Source organism: Notolepis coatsorum (genome assembly GCF_963971535.1).
Source record: "Notolepis coatsorum genome assembly, chromosome: 10".
In the NCBI taxonomy this organism is placed as follows: domain Eukaryota; kingdom Metazoa; phylum Chordata; class Actinopteri; order Aulopiformes; family Paralepididae; genus Notolepis; species Notolepis coatsorum.
The window spans coordinates 132097200-132121984 of NC_140174.1; the positions used below are offsets into that span (position 1 = coordinate 132097200).

Genomic DNA, 24785 nt, shown 5'->3' on the forward strand with positions numbered 1-24785 from the left:
CAGAAAAAAGGTACCGTTGGGTACCGGTATCGATTCACAGGTACCGGTACCGTATCGGTTCAAATGTGAACGGTACCCATCCCTACTGAACACACAACTGCAGGGCAAGGGCATTTTTGCTCATGAAATGCATAGCCATGTGAAAGCCTTCATGACAAAGTTGCAATTAATTTCAAGGCAACTAGGCAGCAACAATCTCAAACACATGAAAACCCTGAAAGAAGTCAAACCATCAGCTGATCACCGGCACAGGTACTCATCCATGTTGGGAGCACTTCATGATGCATTTTCAATGCGTTTTCAAGATTTCAAAAAGGTTGAGGATGAAATGCAGCTGGTTTCCTCTCCCTTTACCTGCAGTGTTGATAGTGCACCCACTGATGTTCAGCTTGAACTCATTGACCTGCAGTCTGATTCACTACTGAAAGAGCACTTTAAGTCAGCATCACTGCTAGAGTTCTACTCTGCTCTCAAGGAGGAGAACTTTCCAAATATGAGGAGACATGCTCAGAAGATGTTGGTTCTCTTTGGATCCACCTATATGTGAACAGACATTCTCAGTCATGATGTTTACCAAGTCCAGGTACAGATCCTCTCTCACTGATGAACATCTGGCAGCTGTGCTTCGCATCTCCACCTCAGACATGCAACCTGACTTTGATGGACTTGATGGACTTTGATGGACTCAACAGAGACTGGATTTATCACACTGAATGAAAAAAAAAATAGCTGAAGAACACTAAAATGTGGAAATATAACAAGTGAAATGGGACACTTGATATTTTTTTTCTTTTTTTTGCACAGTTCTGAAAACATTAAATGTTTAATATAGGCATGTAAAGTAAAAAAGGCTACTGGGACACTTTTCTTTACACAGTTCAGTGACATGTCTTGTTTATTTTAGCTATAAGATGATGTGATGTCTTTAGAAAGCTAAGAAAATCCTTGTTTCAATAGTATATGAAACTCAAAATAATAACTTTATTTGTATAGCACTTTTTCATACATGCCCTTTGTTATTAATGTTTCACATTTTGTTTATCATTTTGGAAATAAATTCTATTTGAATAAATGATATTTTTGAAAGCTAACCTCACCTTTGAATTGCCAAATAATAACATACACTCTTACCAGGGGTCAAAACAATGCCATTTACTGCTTTTTATATAGAAATAAAATGTATATTATGCATAATTGAGTTTGGAATTTTGGCCCGGCCCCCCAACATATTTTCAGTTGCTCATTCGGCCCCCTGGGAAAAATAATTGCCCACCCCTGAGTTGAAGTCTAGGGGCATTACTGTCCATCTTTCTAAGTCTCTCTTGATGTTCTGATTAATCTGTATATAGTTTGCATCAAACAGTTTCCCCACTCCTCTTGTGATGTTTACCCCTAAGTATTTAATCTTGTCCATGTCCCATCTAATTCCGTACCTTTCCCTAATTTCTGTCGTTGGAGTATAGTTCCATGTTAAGGTCTGTGTCTTCGTCACGTTAAGCTTATATCCTGAATAGTGCCCATATTATTTCAGTAGATCCATCAGTACCGGGAAGCTTGTGTCTGGCTGTCTCATATATACTATCACGTCGTCTGCGAATAAACCTAGTTTGTGTTCTGTCCCCTTTATCTCTACCCCTTTGATGTCCTTAGTCTGTCTAATTAATTGCACCAGTGGTTCGATAAATACATAGAAGAGCGTCGGCGAAAGACAACAGCCCTGTCTGGTCCCCTTTTATTTCATTTACTAAACCCTTGTTATTTAATAGTCCTACGTTCAGCCTCCAGACTGTGTTTCTCCGTCTACTTTTGAGATCTACTGTCAGATATGTCGCACTATGGTCTGATATGTCCGCTACCCCTATCCTGCAGTCCTTCACCCTGTATCTGTCCCCCGTTGTCATGAGAAAATAGTCTATCCTTGAATACGTTGTGTGTGGGTTAGGGCTGTCTTAAATACTTCGAAGCTTCGTTCGATGGCACAAGCTTCGAACATTAAAAAAAATCGAAGTAAAAAAAAAAAAAAAAAAAAAAAAATTATTTTTATTTTTACTTCGGTGTGTGTGTGTGTGCATGGGGCCATTGGGTGGGGCCGGGGGACAAATACACTGGAGGAAAGTAACCCAGCTCAGCACTGCCCAAATTATATCATCACTATTGCCTGTTTGAAGGATATCATCCTCAAACACATATACACCACCTACACGCCTATTCTCAGTCCTTGCCCCACAATGGTGGAATGAACTACCCAGTACCCACCCCAGTTAGGACAGCCGAATCCCATCCAATCTTTCGCCGTCGACTAAAGACGCACTTCTTCAACCATTATCTGAAATAAAATTTAAAAAATAAAATAAATCTAACCCTAACTAACCTTACTGTCATGCACTTGTCCTAATAAACTAACCTACACTGTAACACGCAACACTTTGATGAATATTGTTACTCAGCTGATAGAGTTGTATCCTTCCTGATGACCTGTCGTACAGAACTTGTAAGTCGCTTTGGATAAAAGCGTCAGCTAAATGACTATATGTGAATGTAAATGCCTTGTAGAATTCCACACATAAGAAAGAAAGATACTGGGATGAATAAACAAAATAGGAAATAAAATGTAGAAATGCATGCAATACATAAATAAATATGAATCTCCATATATGAAATAGAACATTTAGATAAGGTGCTACTGAGATGTTTTGGTGAGTTCTTTGTTTTTTTGTGGAAGTAGCCCTTCTTAAAAATGCATGAACATTCACTGATAATTGGTCTGTAGTGGAGTCTACAAGGTCTACATTGCCGGACCATGTAGAATCCGGACCTTGTAGACTGACATAATTCTGTCCATAGTTTAGTCTACACAGGCCATATTTCAAATAATCAAAATCTTACTTCATTCATCTTAAACATTCTTGATTTGGGGGATTGGTAGTTCCCATGAAATCTGAAGTTGTTCAAACGACAACAGCGATCCACCTTGAATTAAATCACACTGTGTTGGCTGCGTCACAGTCACGAAAGGGGCTACTTAATTCATTAATCCAATCCACTTTATTTATAGAGCACATTTAAAAACAACAAAGTTTACCAAAGTGCTGTACAAGTCCCACAACATAAGAAAAAAAAAAAATATATATATATATATATATATATGTGACTGGGCATGGGGGCGCGGGACTTGTTGAGGTAAGGTCCAATTTTTTTTTTTTTTTTTTTTTTTTTTTTTTTATACATATTGTGAAAGTACAGATTCATACCTTAAAAATAAGCCATCACTTGAACATTTTGGTGGGATATTTTGCAAGCTACATCCTATAAATTATGGTGATATCAGTAAACGCATTCAGAGATGAATGGTCTTCGAACTTGTGGAGAGGTTCACACCTGTGATTTAATCAACTATAACCCTGAAAGGGTTAACCTTCTGTAGTGTGGTAGTGAAAGGGTTAACCTTCTGTAGTGTGGTAGTTAGGGCTGTCTTAAATACTTCGAAGCTTCGAAGCTTCGTTCGATGGCACAAGCTTCGAACATTAAAAAAAAAATCGAAGTAAAAAAAAAATAATAATCAAAAAAAAAATGTCAAGTTTTTTTTTTTACTTCGATTTGTGTGCGTGTGTGTGTGTGAGAACTACCCATCCCAGTTAGGACAGCCGAATCCCGTCCAATCTTTCGCCGTCGACTAAAGACTCACTTCTTCAACCATTATCTGAAATGATAATAATAAAAAAAAAAAAAAAATCTAACCGTGACTAACCTTACTGTCATGCACTTGTCCTAATAAACTAACCTACACTGTAACACGCAACACTTTGATGAACATTGTTACTCAGCTGATAGAGTTGTACCCTTCTTGCTGTCTTGTCGTACAGAACTTGTAAGTCGCTTTGGATAAAAGCGTCAGCTAAATGACTAAATGTAAATGTAAGTGTGTGTGTGTGTGTGTGTGTGTGTGTGTGTGTGTGTGTGTGTGTGTGTGTGTGTGTGTGTGTGTGTGTGTGTGTGTGTGTGTGTGTGTGTGTGTGTGTGTGTGTGTGTGTGTGTGTGTGTGTGTGTGTGTGTGTGTGTGTGTGTGTGTGTGTGTGTGTGTGTTAGGACAGCCGAATCCCGTCCAATCTTTCGCCGTCGACTAAAGGCTCACTTCTTCAACCATTATCTGAAATGATAAAAAAAAAAAAAAAATCTAACCGTGACTAACCTTACTGTCATGCACTTGTCCTAATAAACTAACCTACACTGTAACACGCAACACTTTGATAAACATTGTTACTCAGCTGATAGAGTTGTACCCTTCTTGCTGTCTTGTCGTACAGAACTTGTAAGTCGCTTTGGATAAAAGCGTCAGCTAAATGACTAAGTGTAGGTGTGTGTGTAGGTGTGTGTGTGTGTGTGTGTGTGTGTGTGTGTGTGTGTGTGTGTGTGTGTGTGCGCGCGCGCCTTGTAGAATTCCACACATAAGAAAGAAAGATACTGGGATGAATAAACAAAATAGGAAATAAAATGTAGAAATGCATGCAATACATAAATAAATATGAATCTCCATATATGAAATATAACATTTAGATAAGGTGCTACTGAGATGTTTTGGTGAGTTCTTTGTTTTTTTGTGGAAGTTGCCCTTCTTAAAAATGCATGAACATTCACTGATAATTGGTCTGTAGTAGTGTTGTCACGATACTGGAATTTCGACTTCGATACGATACCTTGAAAAGTATCGATACTTCGATACCATTTCGATACCCAAAAAAAAAAAAAAAATATATATATATATATATATTTTTATAAACAAATTTAGCTTTTGTTGCTGGTTGATTCTCCTCAGCTTCGAGTCTGGTACTATAAGAGAAGATAAATATAACACTTTTAAAACCCTTTGTTTATCTTTAGATCACACATTTAAAAATAACTGTTCATCTCACCTCAATCATTTTTATTGCAAATGCAGAACATGGTATTTTCTCAAGCAGTAAACACTGTAATCTGTGTTGCATGTACCTCACAAACTGAACAGTTAGTAACAGTTTCGATTTTTATTTAAAGATAACGAGAGCAAGCGAGAGAGAGAGAGAGAGAGAGAGAGAGAGAGAGAGAGAGAGAGAGGTATCGGTAGATAGAGAGAGAGAGAGAGAGAGAGAGGTAGCGGTAGATAGAGAGAGAGACAGAGAGAGAGAGAGAGAGAGAGGCTATGCTCGGAGCATTTTAGTAACGTTACATTTTCAACAAGATTGCTGCTATTTAAACACTTGATGGAAACGGGGTAACGTTAACCTTATGTCGACTGTAGTATTGTATGACCTCGACATAACGTTTACACGTTAACGTTACTCCGTTTCCATGCAGTAATTATAACGGTGGCCAGCTAAGCTAAGGGAGCTAACTGCTAGCAGTAGCTAACGTTAGCTGGTAGCTGTAACGTTACAACGAATCAGCTGTTGATATTATGCGCCATCAGTAGACAACGTATCATGTATTAAACTAGAGTTAATGGTTTAATGCTTCAGTCACAGTGACGTTGAAAGAGCAGCTGTCACGAACCTCTTTCATTTCTTTATGGAGATCCGCGCTGGCACTGCTCTAACACCGCTTGCAAATAGCATTGGGGAAGCTTTAGCTTGTCCTTCGTTGTTTACTTCAAACCCGAAGTACCTCCAAACAGCACTTCTGCTGTTTTCTTTATCCACAAGCACAAGTTGCGGAGGCTCTGCATTTGCCATCATTTTCAGCTAAAAGCTCTTGTTTACAAATACAAACTGAAGACTGCTCTGTGAGGGGGAGGGCTGGACTCGGAGCAGGCGGAACAGCGCGTCAACAACTTGCTGTAGAACACTCGCCAGCTGGTACCGATACTGCAGAAAGTATCGGTATTTCGGGAAATGAGTATCGAAGCCGTTTTAAATATTCAGTATCGATATGTATCGATACTTCGATATTTTTGACAACACTAGTCTGTAGTGGAGTCTACAAGGTCTACATTGCCGGACCATGTAGAATCCGGACCTTGTAGACTGACATAATTCTGTGCATAGTTTAGTCTACACAGGCCATATTTCAAATAATCTAAATCTTACTTCATTCATCTTAAACATTCTTGATTTGGGGGATTGGTAGTTCCCATGAAATCTGAAGTTGTTCAAACGACAACAGCGATCCACCTTGAATTAAATCACACAGCCGAGTGAAACCTTGTTGGATGCGTCACAGTCACGAAAGGGGCTACTTAATTAATTAATCCAACCCACTTTATTTATAGAGCACATTTAAAAACAACAAAGTTTACGAAAGTTCTGTACAAGTCCCACAACATAAGATAATTTTTTTTTTTTAAACCCTTTTTTTTTATTTTTTTTTTAAAAAAAATCGAAGCTTCGAATTAAAATCGAAGCTCGGCCCCGAAGCGTCGATTGCCAAAAAAAGCTTTGAAGGTCAGCCCTAGTGGTAGTGAAAGGTTAACCTTCTGTAGTGTTGTAGTGAAAGAGTTAACCTTATGTAGTGTGGTAGTGAAAGGTTAACCTTCTGTAGTGTGGTAGTGAAAGGTTAACCTTCTGTAGTGTTGTAGTGAAAGAGTTAACCTTCTGTAGTGTGGTAGTGAAAGGTTAACCTTCTGTAGTGTGGTAGTGAAAGGTTAACCTTCTGTAGTGTTGTAGTGAAAGGTTAACCTTCTGTAGTGTGGTAGTGAAAGGTTAACCTTCTGTAGTGTGGCAGTGAAAGGGTTAACCTTCTGTAGCTGTGAGAGAATTGTTGAATAGATACACAAATGTTCTAGAATGTTTTATTATGACATCATACTGTGACATCACAAATGTTTTCGGGCATTCATAACATTATTTTCTACGATGAATTGAAAATGGGGGACCCTGATGTAAACAAGATGAAAGTCTTTCTCTGGTCTACATCCCCTTAACAATTGTGTGTATTGAGCTGTACTGTATTGTACCCATTCTGCAATCTGTTAATAAAGTTTTCAATCAATCAATCAATCAAGTTAACCTTCTGTAGTGTGGCAGTGAAAGGGTTAACCTTCTGTAGTGTGGTAGCGGCGTTTCTGCCACTCTTCACAAGCAAAGAGACTGTTTCCATTCCGTGAAAACCCGCCCTACTCTGCTCTGATTCGCAGACTGTGGGTGGGGGGGGAGAAACGCTGAATGTGATTGGATCAGAGTAGCCAGACAGACAGGCAGAGCAGCCAGCCGGACAGTGGAGCACTGAGAGAGAGGAGACAGCGGAGGATTTAACGAGGCGCGTTAATACATTGTTTATCTGGCTTACTGCTGCGGATTCAAGCCAAGTTGCAATAATACAGTACAGCTCAATACACACAATTGTTAAGGGGATGCAGACCCAGAAAGACGTTTGTCTTGTCATTAAATTGCCAGCGCGCGTTCGTCCTGCGCGCCTCATCTCTCCTGCCTCGAGCAGCACCACGAAGCAGCAGCAGCAGCATGCCCTGCGCGATTGTACATTGTAACGTTAACACAGCCCAGCTGTCAACTATGTTATTTAGATGTATTTAGCCATTAGGTTGCAAAAAATGCACCCTAACGAAATTCGTTCGCTCATAAAATTCTGTGTTTTAATGGTTTTTAATTAAGTTAAAACACGCGTTTTATAACGGCCGTCAAGGCCTCTTTTTTTATCTTTTTTATTTAGACACACGTTACGTTGCTTATAACTTATAACATTAAGATAGTGTATTAACATTGTTATTCTCTCTCTGAGAAAGGAGAGCTAAATAATGTGTGTGTTTTTTAACACCTCTTAAGTACCAGTACTTGATACCCGGACAGGCCGCACCCAGCCCGCGCGTGTAGTTTTTCTCCTCATGAGAGAAAATCCTTGTGGAACTATATAACAATAATTACCTCATTTACAAGTTGTATTTAAGTTTGCAAATAAGGGAACACATTAATGACAGTTCAAATATGTAAAAAAAAATCAAGATTTTTAGGATTTTCTGAACAGCAAGACATTTTCTTCATTTCCTGACACCTCCCCCTTGCGAATCAAATCGGGTTTGGTCACGTCGAGTCACATATATAAAAAAAAATTATTAATATTTTTTAATTCGAAGCTTCGAATTAAAATCGAAGCTCGGCCCCGAAGCTTCGATTGCCAAAAAAAATTCGAAGGTCAGCCCTAGTGTGGGTGTGTGTGTTAAATGATAAATGATTAAATGATACACACTGAAATCTACGCTCTCTCATCCTGCTTTCCACAACGCGACAATATTATTAAACAGCAGCTCTGTCATTGAAGTGGGAAAAGTGAGCCGTATTGTATATGAGTACATTGCATAGTATATTGTATATTGTAGCGTAACTCAGTGAGCACTCAGAAGATGGCGCGACAATATTGCTCTGGTGTTGAAGTGGGAAAACGGCAGTAAAGTCTGCCGCTGCCGCGGGGGCGTGCCACGGCGTGTCACGTGGCCGTCGCGGCCAATCAGGCGAACCCGGAAACCGAAATCCCACTAAATCCGTTGCGGAAGTGATACACGCGGACTGGGGTCCTTATAACAATAACTTGACAACACATGGTAGCTGCAGCTATAGCTCTGTTGTCACCGGACGTTGGTGAGGGCACGCAGATGTGGGTATCTACTGCACATGGGCGTTGAGCAACAACGGCTCCGCGCAGATTACACGACACGTTGTCTGCGAGTTTTGGCGAGTATCCAAAACGGAAACACAATTTCAGCGTTTTCAGTAGGGCCAAAACGGCATTTCTATCTAACAGGGACAGCAAACGTATTCAAAACTAAAACAAAAACAGTCTGTGTAACCATGGCCTTAGATTCCGAAGGAGGGAAGTATGAACATATCAATGAAAAGCTTATGTGCCCTCAACACACTTTCACTCTCATGTGCACAGGCCTTGTGTTCTGACTGAGTCAGCCCCGTGCTTGTGGTATAGCCCGGTCCTCACACAATACAATAGAGCAGATGACATCATCCTTTTTTTTAAGCAAAGGGAGATAAGAGATATCAAATATTATTTCCATATCCAAGCATAGAGCACAGGTTTCCGATATTGTACTGTAAGATCTAATTTTTTAAACCATAGTCTTCAAATGGAAATGTGAGACACAGACTTAATACAAATGGTATTTTCTGTAGATGATATGGAACGTTGCTGCGTGATTCAGCCTCATAACTTATATAGAGATATGAACCCGTGTTGATCTTGGGTTTGCATTGGGAACGGCCACCGACTCAACAACAAACAGCTGATTCCCAAGTTCTGACTCACTGTTCTCTCTCTCTCTGTTTGTTTAGTGGTGGTGTTGATGTACAGTGACAATGTGCACACACACACACACGCGCACACACACACATACACACACACACACACACACACACACACACACACACACACACACACACACACACACACACATACACACCTACACACACACACACACACACACACACACACACACACACACACACACACACACACACACACACACACACACACACACACACACACACACACACACACACACACACACACACACACACACATACTATATATAGTAAACTTTTGTCAAATGTATTTATAAAGCACATTTAAAAACAACCCACATTGACCAAGGTGCTGTACAGACCAGACCAGGGTAGGTAGTAAAAGCAAAAGGAATTAAATAATATAAAAAATTGAAAGAGCTCACATAGGCATCAATACACACAATAGTGCATAGACACAAATCAACAGATTAAAAACAGATCATAGGCACAAAACATCATATGAGGAGGATCCTCATAGGCTAGAGACTAGGGGTGTAACGGTACGTGTATTCGTCCCGCGACTTCACGGTACGGATGTCACGGTTCGGTACATCCAGCCACACGACGAATGTCTTATACGACACTAGGTGAAACTATAGGGTTGCATGTTTTACAAATCTATGCTCAATATCTTTACTTGACTTTACACTGGCTTACTTTGATCTTTAACGTTGAATATTAAGCTTGTATTGCCAAATGTAGATGATGAATAAAATATTGAAGCTTGTAAAGACATGATAACAAGCGGACAGAACAAATTAACAACACGCACTGACACTCTGCACTGGGCTGTTTCTCCCCTCCTCCCCTCTCCCCTTTAATACAGGTGTCCCTGAAACAAAACCATGAATGAATGATGTGTTTGTAACACAGCAGGGTCATTACAATTTTATAGTTTTCTTTACAGTTTTCTTGTTCACCCAATAATGTTAACCAATGGAAAGACACACACACACAACACACCAACTTTCTCCTCCGGACTTTCCCTCACAGCTGATCCGAGAAAAAAAAATACGCACTAAATACTTTTCCGGACTGATTATCTGAGCTCCTCTCCAGTTGAGATGCTACAGTGTTTAAATCCAAAATATTAATAAATCCTCTGGCATTATTGTGTAACATGTCACCTCTTCTCTAGAGTCTTCTTTCTCTGCTTCACGTGAAGTTAAATCTACTCTAGAAGTGAAACTGAAACTTAACAAGCTACACCGTGGGCGGTGGGGATGGGGGCAGTAGGCAATTAATTTACTCAGTGGATTCCTGAACACAGAATGACACCGGTATCATTGATTACCACGGCAAGCCTATGGGGAACTAAGTATAACTTAATAGAAAATAATTATATTTAATTATAATAATAATTATAAATATATAATAATAATTATAAATATTTCTTCCCTGTTGTACCGAACCGTGACCCCAAAACCGAGGTACATACCAAACCGTGGCTTCTGTGTACCGTTACACCCCTACTAGAGACTAAAGTGTGTTTTGAGCCTGCACTTAAAGGAATCAACAGAGACTCAGACTAGAGAATAAAAGTATGTTTTGAGCCTGGACTTAAAGGAATCAACAGAGGGGGCAGATCTATATAGTTCCATTTAGAGGGGAGGCCGAGTCAGTCTAAAGTGAACTTGATTGATCCATGTTGGCAGACTACACAATTCTTTGTGTGTAATATCTAGTTATTATGTTGAGTCAAAATACGTTTGTTGGCCAGCCGTCTGTTGGTCATCGGTGTTCGTAATCTTACATTTAGATTCAATGTTTGCTCATGCATATCTTGCGACACCTCTAGCTGATAAACCAATCAGGATACAGAAACGGGAAGTACGGACCCCAAAATTGTCAACAAGAACAACAGAGAATCTGACTGGAACGCTAGCTGTATTATACATCGCAACATGAGACAGTAAATACTATTGTAATAAAACGTTCAAAACTATGTTCAATTTGTGTATTGTTTTGTTACTATATAAGATTGTATTTCGCACTGTATCAAGCCATACCGACGTCACAGATGAGCTTTAGATGGTTAACGTGATATTAACGTTGGATCCGACGGTCCGACCTAAATACTATTGTAATAAAACGTTCAAAACTATGTTCAACTTGTGTTTTGTTTCTTACTATAAGATTGTATTTCGCACTGTATTAAGCCATATCGACGTCAGGTGAGCTTTCTAGCCATTAGATTGTTAACGTGATATTAACGTTAGATCTACGACCACAATTTGATTCCAAGTTTTTACATACCTCACTTTGTTGGTCTCTCACGAAAGTCTTTCTCTGGACTGCAAATATACTGTCTCATAAATATACTCTTCCAATATATAAATATACATATAAATATATTGTTTTAGATGCTGTTGTCACTATGAATTACAAATGGGGGACCCTGATGTAAACAAGACAAACGTCTTTCTCTGGTCTGCATCCCATCTGCAATTGTTTGATAATTTTCTGGACTCTTTGTATCATAAACAGTACTGTATTTGCAAATCTGGTATGTCATAATTAAATGTATAGATGTAGCAGTAGGCCTACTGTATCTGTATGTCATGTATGTCATATATGTTATGATGAATTGAAAATGGGGGACCCTGATGTAAACAAGATGAAAGTCTTTCTCTGGTCTGCATCCCCTTAACAATTGTGTGTATTGAGCTGTACTGTATTGTACCCATTCTGCAATCTGTTAATACAGTTTTCAATTAATGTCAGACGTCCTCTCCATAAAAAAAACGATTGAATTGCTCAGAATTTTAAATTATGTCCCCAATAGGACATAATAATATTAATATTATTCCCCAGTATGACACAATAAACACAGAATGAATGCTACCAAAGAGAATGCTATATGCAATTTGTGTATAAAGTGTATTAATCCTGTAACATGAGTCAAGGTCAGATCTAGCCTGGCATAGAGAACAGAATGTAGATTTTTTGATGTTCAAGTTTCTTTATTAGTTGTCATACAGAAGTACAGAATACTTTTATATAAAATGCTTCTTTCTGTTTTGCTCCAGAGATTGTGCTAGATAAAAATAGATAAGTATAAAATAGAAGTCAAGTACGTAGACAAGTGTTCAATATATACATACAATGTACAATGCAGAGTAGAAAAGTAACTGAGTTACAATACAATATACTATACAGTACAATGCAGAAATGGGATGAGGTACAATTTACAGTAAGGTGTAATGAGGTATGGGTTGTAGTGCAAATTCTTTGCCAATAAATATAAAGTGTGTTTAGGTGTTCTAAAGTGGGTGCTGCACTCAGTTGTTTGTTTAATAGTGAGTGTGTGCTTGTGGATGTGTGTGCTGTGAGTGCATTTGATGGTTGTTACATAGTGTTATTGTCATTTGTATGTGTGTAATGTGTAACTAGTACAGTGGAGGGGTGTCCAGTCCAGGGCCCAGAGAGTAGAGAGCTGTGTGAGTCGTCCCCGGACAGCTTATGTGAGAGGATGACCATCCTTGTTCAAAAGTTGAGCTCTTGCAGATTAGCCTGGCCCCACTTCTATCCAGAACAATATATAAGGGGACTGCACATTGTTTATTCACTGTGCTGTTTACCATGGCCTCTCATTCAATCATGATATTCATTGTTTTGGGAAATACAGGTCCTGCAGTTGCCACTCTGATAATGGTTCTTGATATAGAGCAGTCACCTCAAGAGCTCAATCTTTGAGCTTGCATGATTGATTACTATAGAACCCTCAGGCTAGGGTTAATTAGGCCTAGAATATATCTGTCGTGTGGTCCAGGGTTGAGCATCTGGGGAAACAGAAAAACAATCAATACATTTTGGAACATTGTTACTACAATAGATAACGTTATTCATCATATTAACAGATTGCAGAATGGGTACAGTACAGTACAGCTCAATACACACAATTGTTAATGGGATGCAGACCAGAGAAAGACTTTCATCTTGTTTACATCAGGGTCCCCCATTTTCAATTCATTATAACATATTACATACATGACATACAGATAGACTGTAAACAACAGCACAGGGACCATCCAATATCAAACTATTGTTAAGGGGATGCAGACCAGAGAAAGACGTTTGTCTTGTTTACATCAGGGCCCCCCATTTGTAATTCATAGTGACAACAGCATCTAAAACAATATATTTATATGTATATTTATATATTGGAAGAGTATATTTATGAGACAGTATATTTTGTACATATGTAACTGTTGTGACAACGTCTTGTGACAAACAGTACTGTATTTACAAATCTGGTATGTCATAAATAGATGTAGCAGTACAACGTCACAGGCAACAACACATACCGCTATACCATAGTGTAACACACAGCAAGAATGTGAAACAAGTTACTATTATTAGTATTGGGTTAGAGTTGTTTGATTTACACTAACGTAATGTTAGATTGCTATCTGAGAAAGTTAAAATGCTAACGTAACGTTAGTCTGTGAGCTGGCTACAATATTTTCCAATGTGTAATCGGAAGTCAAAACAGATGCATATAAACAGCTGATGACTCATAACTTCCTATCACGTTTGAATAATGCTGTAGAGTTAAGTAAAAATGCATTTCAATAGTAATGTATATGAGTATTGAGAGCTTACCGATGCAGAGCTAAATCCAGTGTTGTCAACAGACGAGTCGCAAATTTACTTCCTAGTTTCCGGAGCTTGAGGAATGTCATTGGGAGAAATCAAGTCACCTGACGTTGTAACGCATTTTGATTGGTTCCGCAGCAACGCCCCTTTTCACAAACGTAGGTAGTTTTTATCTTATCAACACATTAATTTCATAAAGATATGACCAAACAACCGTTGCCAACAAACGGAAATGTGTTATTATAGTATATTATGTAGTTCATATTACAATAACATATAGTCTGTTTAACCAGATCAATCATTTCATTAACGGAAGCCTCTAGAGACCTTCGGCCCACCGTCTAATTGAGTACATTCAAATCCGAGCTCTTCATCCAAACCTTAACTCTACATGCTTAAAGCTTACTTAAGCCCTTAACACTGAACCTTAAACGAGTCCTCGTCTGGTTAAAGACTTGTTGCTACTTATGTTCAAAACTCAAACCGTCTCTCATGCCCACACACACACACGCATGCTCACACACGGATACAAGGACACACGCGCACGCACGCACGCACGCACGCACGCACGCACGCACGCACACACACACACACACACACACACACACACACACACACACACACACACACACACACACACACACACATTCTCGGCAGGAGCCTGGTGTTTCTCACTAAAGCAGACCACCTGGTCAACACTGCACTTTCACTCCCAGCTGACATCACCTTTCTTAACCCCTCCCTCCCTCCCTCCCTCCCTCCCTCCCTCCCTCCCTCCCTCCCTCCCTCCCTCCCTCCCTCCCTCCACATTCAAAGCCCTTCTCCCCTGCCTTCTTCTCAGCTCTGCCCTCACAGAGAGAGCTCTTCCAGTGTTCCTCCTCTTCCTCTCAGCTCTGCCCTCACAGAGAGAGCTCTTCCAGTGTTCCTCCTCTTCCTCTCAGCTCTGCCCTCACAGAGAGAGCTCTTCCAGTGTTCCTCCTCTTCCTCTCAGCTCTGCCCTCACAGAGAGAGCTCTTCCAGTGTTCCTCCTCTTCCTCTCAGCTCTGCCCTCACAGAGAGAGCTCTTCCAGTGTTCCTCCTCTTCCTCTCAGCTCTGCCCTCACAGAGAGAGCTCTTCCAGTGTTCCTCCTCTTCTTCTCAGCTCTGCCCTCACAGAGAGAGCTCTTCCAGTGTTCCTCCTCTTCCTCTCAGCTCTGCCCTCACAGAGAGAGCTCTTCCAGTGTTCCTCCTCTACACATTCAGCACAGGAGGTCTCGCTGCTGGGAACGTGTAGAATAAAAACAAGCCTAGCCGCGAGGACCAGGATGATTACCTGAAAACATAATAGAGAAATCATGGTGAAATGTGTCCATGAATGATAAACACAAACACATTTTGAAAGCATGTATAGAGGTAGTGGGACTGAACACCCTGGTCAAATAACCAAAACTAACTCCACCCCAACTTCTACTGAAAATGGGAGGGTTATGGTTATTAACCCTGACTGTCATGGATACAACTAGGATGAATGATGACCCCTGCTCTGCTGGTTGGCAAACCCTGACTGTCATGGATACAACTAGGCTGAATGATGACCGCTGCTCTGCTCTGCTGTGTCCATATCTCTCCCCTGACTCAGTCTGTTTGGCTTTCACACTTCATCCTCCTTTCACCTCTGGTCTTTGGTTCTCTATGACCAGACTGAGTCCTCCTTGTCTCTCTGTGTCTCGTTGATCTCAGCTCTCATTCTCCTACCCCCTCATTTTATCACCACCAGAACCCCCCCCCCCCCCCCCTCACACACACACACACACACACACACATACACACACACACACACACACACACACACACACACACACACACACACACACACACACACACACACACACACACACACACACACACACACACACACACACACACACACTCACACACTCACACACTCACACACACGCCAACATGTGAGAGTAGCACAGGGTCATTGTGTTGGAATGCATTCACTCCATCAACAGTAGGAGTAGTAAGACTCCTAGTAGTAGAGTAGTATAGTTCTCTGTTTCATTGGCACAAACAAACACCTTTGGTGTATGTATTTGGTGATAACCAAATAAAAAAATAAAAAAATAACGCCCATCCCTAGTATATATATTATTATACTACTATGTGTGAGTGTGTGTGTGTCCAGTGTGTGTGCCTGTCGATTGCACACCCAAAGTTAATTGAAAGCTATTCTTGAACCATTTATAGCACATGCATGAGTCTGGTCTTTAAAAGGTAACATTCAGAATCTTCTTCCACAACAGGAATCATCACTCTGAGTGCTACTTTAATATTAATACATTTTTTCCCCCTGAATTATTTTGCAAACAGATGCCTCTTACAGGTTTCAGCTAAGAGGTATTAGCTGGAAATTGGAAGCACATAATAGGTCAAGTAGGATGTCAATCTTAGCTTTCATCCAATGTATTGGTTCAGAGACACTAAAACAGCGGGACGCCGTCAAACGAGGGCAAATGTGCTGCGATGTGCGACGGCCCGGACGTTAAGAGGTTAAACCTTTGTGTGGGAACTATATTAGAGCTACTGTAGCATTACCAGCTTAAACTCTACGTGTCTAATATCCACTCATTACTGGAGCCTATAGATTAATGTATGGCCTGCTAGTCGAGCCCTCAAGGACTTGCCGTTTCTAAATGCAGTTAGTTTGGAAGCAAACATGTTTGCTGTGGGACATTATCTGTTTCGAGCAGCTTTGCAACTATGATGGGCTTTTGGCAAACGTTGAAGTTCACTGAGGTAAGATTTCATATCCATGACTTCGCAGGTTCAAGCCTTTGTCCTCAGTTTCGTGACTTTGGGATTTGTTCATGAATATTGATGGTGACTGTGACTGAATGCTAAAGGGTATAAATGACCTGCATACGACCCAGTGCTGGAACTGAAAATGATAGAAGGCATGACTTTGAAATAAGTCTGCTGGTACTCAAGTAATTTCTTTCTTTCTTTCTCTCTATATCTCTCTCTCCCTCCCTCTCTCTCTATCTATCTATCTCTCTCTTTCTCTATATCCCTTACTCACTCTATCTCTCTCTCTTTCTCTATATCTCTCCCACCCTCACTCCCTCTCCCTCACTCATTCCTGCCATCTCTCCCGCTCTCTCTCTCTCTCCCTCTCTCTTTCTCTCTCTCGCGCTCTCTCTCTGTCTCGTGCTCTCTCTCCTCTCCTCTCTCTCTCCAGCTCTCCTCCAACAAAGCTCCCCCTCTCGGCCCGGACAGAGATTCCTCTCCTCCTCCCTCCTCGCCATCTCCTCCCGCCCAGCCCGCCTCCCTGCTCCAGCGCCAGGACTCGGAGCCGCGCGGCATCAAGGGCATCCTGAAGAAAAGCCGCTCCACCAGCATGGAGTCGGACCAAAGCGAGGAGCCCGAGCGGAGCGGGCCGGTCCGACAGGCCAGCGTCACCCTCAGCCACCAGGAGAGTGAGGAGGAGGAGGAGGAGGTGGAGGACGAGGATGAAGAAGAAGAAGAGGAGGAGGAGTTCTATGAAGAGGAGGAAGAAGAAGAAGAAGAAGAAGAGATACAGCTGGAGGACAGCGTCGACAGAGGGAACTTCAGCACTCCCAGAGGTCACAGGGGGGTCGGCGGCAATGGCGAGGGGAGCCTAGAGGAGGTGCGGACCCCCTCACCCGATGAGAGTCTGGAGGAGACGCCCTCGCTGGAGAAGACGCCCTCCGTGTCGGAGGACGGAGAGGAGCTGGAGAGCGGCCTGGACGGAGGCGTAGGCTCCACGCTCAAACAGCGGTGAGGAACCTTTCTCCTATTAACGCCTCTTCACGTGCGCTCTTCACATAACAGTAATTTGTTAACAACAAACAGGACATGGAAGGAACTAGCTGACAGTAGTATCAACAACACTGTCCACATTAACCAGTGGTTCTGGGCTCAAACACTGTGGCTATTGGTGGAAAACCTTTGATTTATCTTCAACACCAGTGCTTCAGTAGATCCTAATCTATAGTAATCTATAGTCTACACAGTATAATAGCTGTGTGCTGCTATGTTGGTCAGGTCGTCATAGTAACTCGCAGGTTTGTTGAAAAACAAGTCAGAATTGGTACAGTTGTTAGAATCAATAAGGTTGCTGTTTGTGGCAACAGTAACCCAGGACGATATGTGTTGCCCTTATAGCCCAGAGATGAACTTGCTAACGATGGAGAGTTGGAGACTATATTGCAACCAGACTCTTTGTAATCTCTGCCATGTGTATTACACACTGATGATGATGAGGGTAGACGGTGATGAAGCACTTGTTCCCCCTGGAGTCTGACCCTTGTTCAGTAAATGCAATGAGATAAACAGGAGGCAAACTTTTGACCGACAATGTCACAAACTCATTCACTCACTCACTCACTCACTCACTCACTCACTCACTCACTCACTCACTCACTCACTCACTCACTCACTCACTCACTCACTCACTCACTCACTCACTCACTCACTCACTCACTCACTCACTCACCCACCCACCCACCCACCCACCCACCCACCCACCCACCCACCCACCCACCCACCCACCCACCCACCCACCCACCCACCCACCCACCCACCCACCCACCCACCACCGGTTAGCCGCTTTGCCCCTAAGCTCACGGGAAATGCGCTTCACATCTATGACACTGTGTGTCCTTGTTTCTCTTTTATTTGCTCTCTCTTTTTACCTGTTAACTATAAATTGTCCTGTGTAGCTCAGTGGGTAGAGCAAGGCTGTCAGGGTTAGGGGTTCCATTCCCTGTGTAGCTCAGTGTGTAGAGCGAGGTACTGATTCCCCCTGGAGACACCCATTATTCATATTATTGGTACCAGGCATAAGGCACTAAATAGCATAGTAATGTATTGAAGAGAAACGCAGCTCCCCTTTGACTCGACTGCATGTCCGTTCCCTGCGCCTCCTCTTCCTCCAGCCTGACAGAGTTGAACAGCGGAGAGGAGGACTGGAGGAGCAAGCTAAAGAAGCCCAAGACCACCGAGCTGGGCCAGAAGTCACTGGCTGACCGCTTCAACCAGCTCCACGACGCAGAGAACGCCTGGCGGAGGAAGGTACTGGACACAACTGGACTATTGTACCAAAAGAGTCCCTCATCAAATGCTCCTCTTTTTCTTCTTCTTCATGGGGTGAATTTAGTCAGTGGACTGTGGGCTGTGACACATCGTCCAATTACTGGATACAAATGTAGTACAGTAGATAAAGTATAATATGACTCTTTATACAGTAGATAACTTGTTTCCCAGTACGCCTGCCAAGAGGAGGAGGAAGAGAGGAGTGTGGATGAGGGGGGGGGGGGGGGGGGAGGAGAGGATTTTGGAGTGGCATTGATGGCAAATCCAGGGCTTAGCCAGTCCAGCCTCCCATAGAGAGAGACAGAGAGACAGACAGACAGACCTTTTCCCGTCTGTTCTTGGGACATCTTGTTCAGTGTTTCAAGGTCTGCTACAAAAGTTTGGAATTGAATGAATTTAATTTAATTAATAAAAAAAATGTATTACTTTGTTTGGGCAGTTAGACCGAATGATTTCAAATTTGTCATCAAACATGTTTTTTTCTTTCTTCTCTGCATATATATATATATATATACAGTGTGTTTATGTAGTTGTACACCAAGACTGTCGTTTCATATATTGTGGTATGTTACAACTTACAAATCATTTCTGAGCTACAGAGTGTTATACTGTATCTTACATGTCCACCAGGTCTGGCAAACGGCTGGCCTCTCAACTCTTTCTATTCATTCCTTTGGAGAGCAGGAGGAGGAGGGTTGTGGTAGTGTTGTGGTAGTGTTGCTGCTAGGTTGCCCTGCATATGCCGGTCTTAATTTGCATAAAGTAAAAGAAAAAGAAAATGCACAAATGAGGCCCGCCAGTGTGTGACTCACAAAACCTGAACCAAACTGTCAAACTGGGTGATATAGTTCTAAAATTAAACCAGATTCAGCAGTTCCCACTTAAAATATTGTCAGAAACACATAAATATAAAGTTTACGAGCAGTTTAAGAGAACCCTACACAGTATAATCCTGTCTCTGTAGTACAGTAGAGAGTACACAGATAATCCTACAGTATAACCCTGTCTTTGTAGTACAATAGAGAGTACATAGATAATTCTACAGTATAACCCTGTCTTTGTAGTACAGTAGAGAGAGTACACAGATAATCCTACGGTATGAACCGGTCTTTAGTTTGTAGTACAGTAGAGAGAGTACACAGAGAATCCTACAGTATAACCCTGTCTTTGTAGTACTTGAGAGTCTCTCTTCCTCTTCCTCTTCCTCTTCCTCCTCCTGTCTGCCATCTAGACTCGTCCATGTCAGGGTTTTTCCTAATTCTCCGAAGGGAAAAGCACATCATCGTCCCCATTACTCACTCTCGAAAACCTTGCGGTACGTTTGGAACCTCGACAAATCCTTGTTAACATCTGAATCGGATGGCGCGGTCGAGGTGATGATGTCATGTTTATTTATGCCGCCTATCTGCAGCGCTCTCGGTTGATCAAGGTCCCATGATCCTCTTGTGGTTTTTCATGGTTTGAAGCTTTGGCCCCCTGTTCCAAGATGAGATGAGGAAGGCGCTTGCGTGGAGGGCTCTGAACGGCATGACCAGTGTGTGGAAATCCAACCTCCCCCGTCAAATCAAGCTCAACTTCTTTCATGCAACAGTTGAGTCTGTCCTTTTGTATGGCAGTGAATGCTGGACCTTGAAGCCCACCCTGCAGAAGTCCTTGGATGGGTGCTACACCAGAATGATGCGCGTGGTGCTCAACATCAACAGGGATGAGCATGTCACTAATGCAATCTTGTATGGGGGGGTGCTAAAGGTGAGCGATAAAGTGGCAGTCAGGAGAATGAGGCTGGCAGGTCACTGCCAGAGACACCATGAGATGCCAACCAGCAAACTTGTGCTGTGGGAACCAACACACGGGCATCGATCACGAGGACGTCCCACATTAACCTACGTGGACGTACTCAGGAGAGATGCGGGAACAGAAAGCACCGGCGAGCTAGCCAGATGCATGGAGGATCGGGATGACTGGAAGCACCGATGGAGGGCCCGTCCGAGGACGACCTAGATAGATAGATATAAGCATGATGATAAATCCACTCTTACTCTCTGGGGGGGGGGCGGATACATCTTCTTAATGTGTTTACCAACAGCCCCCCTCCCCCAAAAAAGATCCCTAATTGTAGTCAATTGAAAACCAAACACGGTCACGTTTTATTTTGTATCCTAAAATAAATCCACCCTTAACACTTTGAATGCCACGAGGTGGCGCCAGAGGTAGCGCTTCAATGCCACCATCGGCGCCAATGATATGCTTAATATCGCCTAATCTATGTTTTAAATTATGGCTATGTGTCTAATCTGCCCGTCGCTTATCAAATAATCCTTTTCCAGTCAGTGCTGTCAAGGCAGATTGGTTTTTTATCGCTTCATTTCCGTTTAAGAGCATTTTGAAAAGCACCCGTTTTGAGGTAAAAAAACTGTTCATTCTAGACCATTCTATGATAATCGTCTTTTACTGGAATATTCCAGAACGTTGATATTCGTTGGCCTATTTATGAATCGTTTTCAAATAAACGCTAGATGATCAATATTATACGTGCACGCAAGCACATTCGAGCCGCGCACGGATAATCGCTGTGTTCATTTCCTCTTGGACAGTGAAACCGAAAGAGCCCATTTCACAAAACAGCCTATATCTTCATCAAAATTTGTCTGATTATCCTAACACTGATAACATAGATTCCTTACCTGACATCAGATGGTATCCAACTGGTATATTCCAATTCCTGATCACCATTCGAAAAAATCGATAAGTGTATGGATTAGGGATGTCCGATATTATCGGCCGATATCGGCAGTAAAATGTGATATCGGAAAATATCGGTATCGGTTTAAATACAAAAAAAAACAATAACAATATTTGTTATATATATATATCCAGTGAAATTATTAGTTACCTGAAATTATTCTGTTTTTTGGACGGGGAAACCCTGCATATATCGGTATCGGTTGATATCGGTTGATATCGGTATCGGAAATTAAGAGTTGGACAATATCGGAATATCGGTATCGGTAAAAAAGCCAATATCGAGCATTCCTAGTATGGATCCAACGTGATACAGTAGTACACATGATTCCGCGGGGCTGAGAGGCTCCAGAATGAACTGTGGTAACCCCGGCTGGATCAGTGGACTGGAAAATGTGGAGTACCGGATTTTTTTCCCCATCCATTTTCATTGAGTCCATTCCAAAATCCCTTATGTCATCTGGGAGACGATAGGGGGCGCTTTTTTCCACATATGATCGCCGGCGGCGCTCGGGTATACTCGGGTAGGCTCGCGTGATGCAATATGATTTCAGATCGCTAAAAAGAATAAATAAATAAAAATCCGAGAAATCTCGTGAGTGGCTTTCAACATAACTATCGGAAACCCGAGATATCCCGTGTGTGGCAGTGAAAGTGTTAAAGGGGCACTCCACCGAAGAACAACGCAGATTTATTTTGCACGTAATCTCACACATATTCCAAGTCTGTTTTGCACATATTTATTTAGTTAGACAGTTATTGAGAGTTAATGAGTTTGAATATCCCCTGTGATATCATCCATCTGAATCCTTGGGTTGCGTTCATTACACCACCGTGAAATGATGTAGATGGATACGGATTGCAATAGGGATTGCTATTTTTATATCTACATCGTTTCATTGAGCTGTAATTAACACAACCCAAGGATTCAGTGTTCTCTGATGACATCACAAGAGGAGATATTCAAACTCGTTACCTCTCTCAATAACTGTCAAACTAAATGAACGTGTGCAAAACAGTTTAGAGTCTTGGTAGTTGGGGGCCTTAGGGATATTTTCGTGCAAATTTGTGCAAAAGCACCAAATTTGGCCCAGATATAGCCCAGAGTATGCTCAATTGATTCAGCCAGGGCGCCCGAGCCGGCGACCCCCGGGGCCACCCTGGTGGCCAAAACAATATGGCCGCTGTCCGAAAAAGGTCTTGGCTATAACTTTTGAACCAAATTAACTAGAAATACAAACTTGGTGTCTATTTTATGTCTGTTGACTATTAGAAACACATTGGAATGCTTATCTTTACAATTGGGTGTGTCTGGACCCCTCATTTGCATATTTCCAAGATGGCGAGATGGTTTTACCAGAACTTTTGTTTTTTCTGTCTATAAAAGTGAAATTCTGTATAACATATAATTATATCAGAATCAGAATCAGACACGTTGATTGCCAGGCAATATTTATAATGTAAAATAAACCTAAACAACAATTGGTTGTCAGGCGTAACAACAACAACAAAGGCGAAAACATGACAGAACAACAATAAATACTGCACAATACACAAACAATACAGAATCATACCCTACATTAGCCCAAAATGACAATCCACATACCACATCAAGGTGCTCAGTCTATAGATATAAGTTTATGGGGATGGATGTGCTCAGTCCTTTTTATTTACCAGGGTGAGTGATTGTGGATAGAAGCTGTAGGTGACTATTTTTATATCATAATCACACAACCATATTACTTATTGTCGTCTCATTGTAGTCTCGACCCTCATTGTTGGTACAGGCACCCTGACAGCCACATATTGAGGTGCAATGGACTCCAGCTTTGCAGCACCCTCTACATGAATTTTTGCAGCCACAGTGGAGGAGAATGGTGCAGGCTTTACTGGCATCTGCAAGATGAGTCCAGTAAGGTTCCCAAGTCTTGGTCGTGGAGTCCCAGTACCAGCTCTGTACCACCATGTACTGAACTCTGGGATATTTAGCTGGACAGAGGTCGCCTGGTTCCAGTAAAAAGGCTATGCCAACTTCGTGAACCCTTGCAAGTGATTCAGCCACTGCTGTTTCCATAATGCAGTGCTTCTCAAACTTTTTCTGTCAGGCCCCCCTTTGGCGGACCAAAATATCTTGGGCCCCCCCCCCCCCCCCCCCCCTCGCCCCAACAAAATAGTCATGAAATGGGCCATGTTTAAATTGATTGAAATAACACCAATATCGTGACCCATTCAAATTGACAACACCTTCCCTCGCGAGAGCCACCTTGCCTCGCTGTGAAACAGCACTGCAGAATGGTCAGCTCCCATCTCCTCACACAGCGCAGAGAACAGGCACGCTTTCAGGGGTCGGGTTTTGATTAAATTTACCACGTTTATAACTTCTGTCAAAACCTCATTCAGCTCAGGGCTAAGCTGTCTTGACGCTAGCGCCTCTCTGTGAATTTACAGTGCGTCCATTGCACGTTTGGCGAGACCCCCTTGATGAGCGCCTGTAGCCCCCTCCTTTTCCCTGCCATGGCCTGCGCACCGTCAGAGCAAAAGCCCACACAGTTCTCCCATTTCAGTCCATGTTCTGTCAGGTAACTGTCAATAATTTTTAAGAGCTCATCAGCTGTCGCTCTGTTTTTGACATAATATGTTATAATATTATTTGCAAAACAGCAGATCTTCACTCAGTGACTGGGAATTTACAAAGCGAACATAGGAAATAAGCAAACAGTCTTTATTGCTGTCAGTCTTTGACAAGGCAACACGCATGTCATCCTCAAGGCTCAACTTGGCCCTATATTTTGTTTTCAGAGCTGTCATGGATGAAAAGCCAGCTTCACACAGATATGTGGTGCTGAATGGTATCAACACCTTAACTGCTGCATCATGAGATACTTGGTACTCAGCACCACACTCTGAAACTAGCTCTCCAGGTGGCATTAGATGATATTTCAATGAGTTCTTCCAAGAGTTTGGATGGAGATGTGTCGGGAAGCTTTGTCTCAATGTTGTCTGTAAAGTTTTTTTTTATCGAGAGTAACTTGGTGATCCTTTTCTGTGTTTTATTAAATAATGATTTTCAGA

General features: G+C 41.9%; 1 protein-coding gene across 3 annotated transcripts in view; it reads left to right on the forward strand.

Moving 5' to 3' along the window:
* Window positions 1-24785, forward strand: part of LOC311235953 (supervillin-like) — a 271644-nt gene that overhangs the window by 140401 nt on the left and 106458 nt on the right. For all 3 annotated transcript variants that reach the window (XM_084323493.1, XM_084323494.1, XM_084323495.1), the window contains 2 exons: window positions 17095-17654; window positions 18815-18950. In XM_084323493.1, coding sequence (XP_084179619.1) covers window positions 17095-17654; window positions 18815-18950 — 696 coding nt within the window. The remainder of the gene's footprint in view (window positions 1-17094; window positions 17655-18814; window positions 18951-24785) is intronic.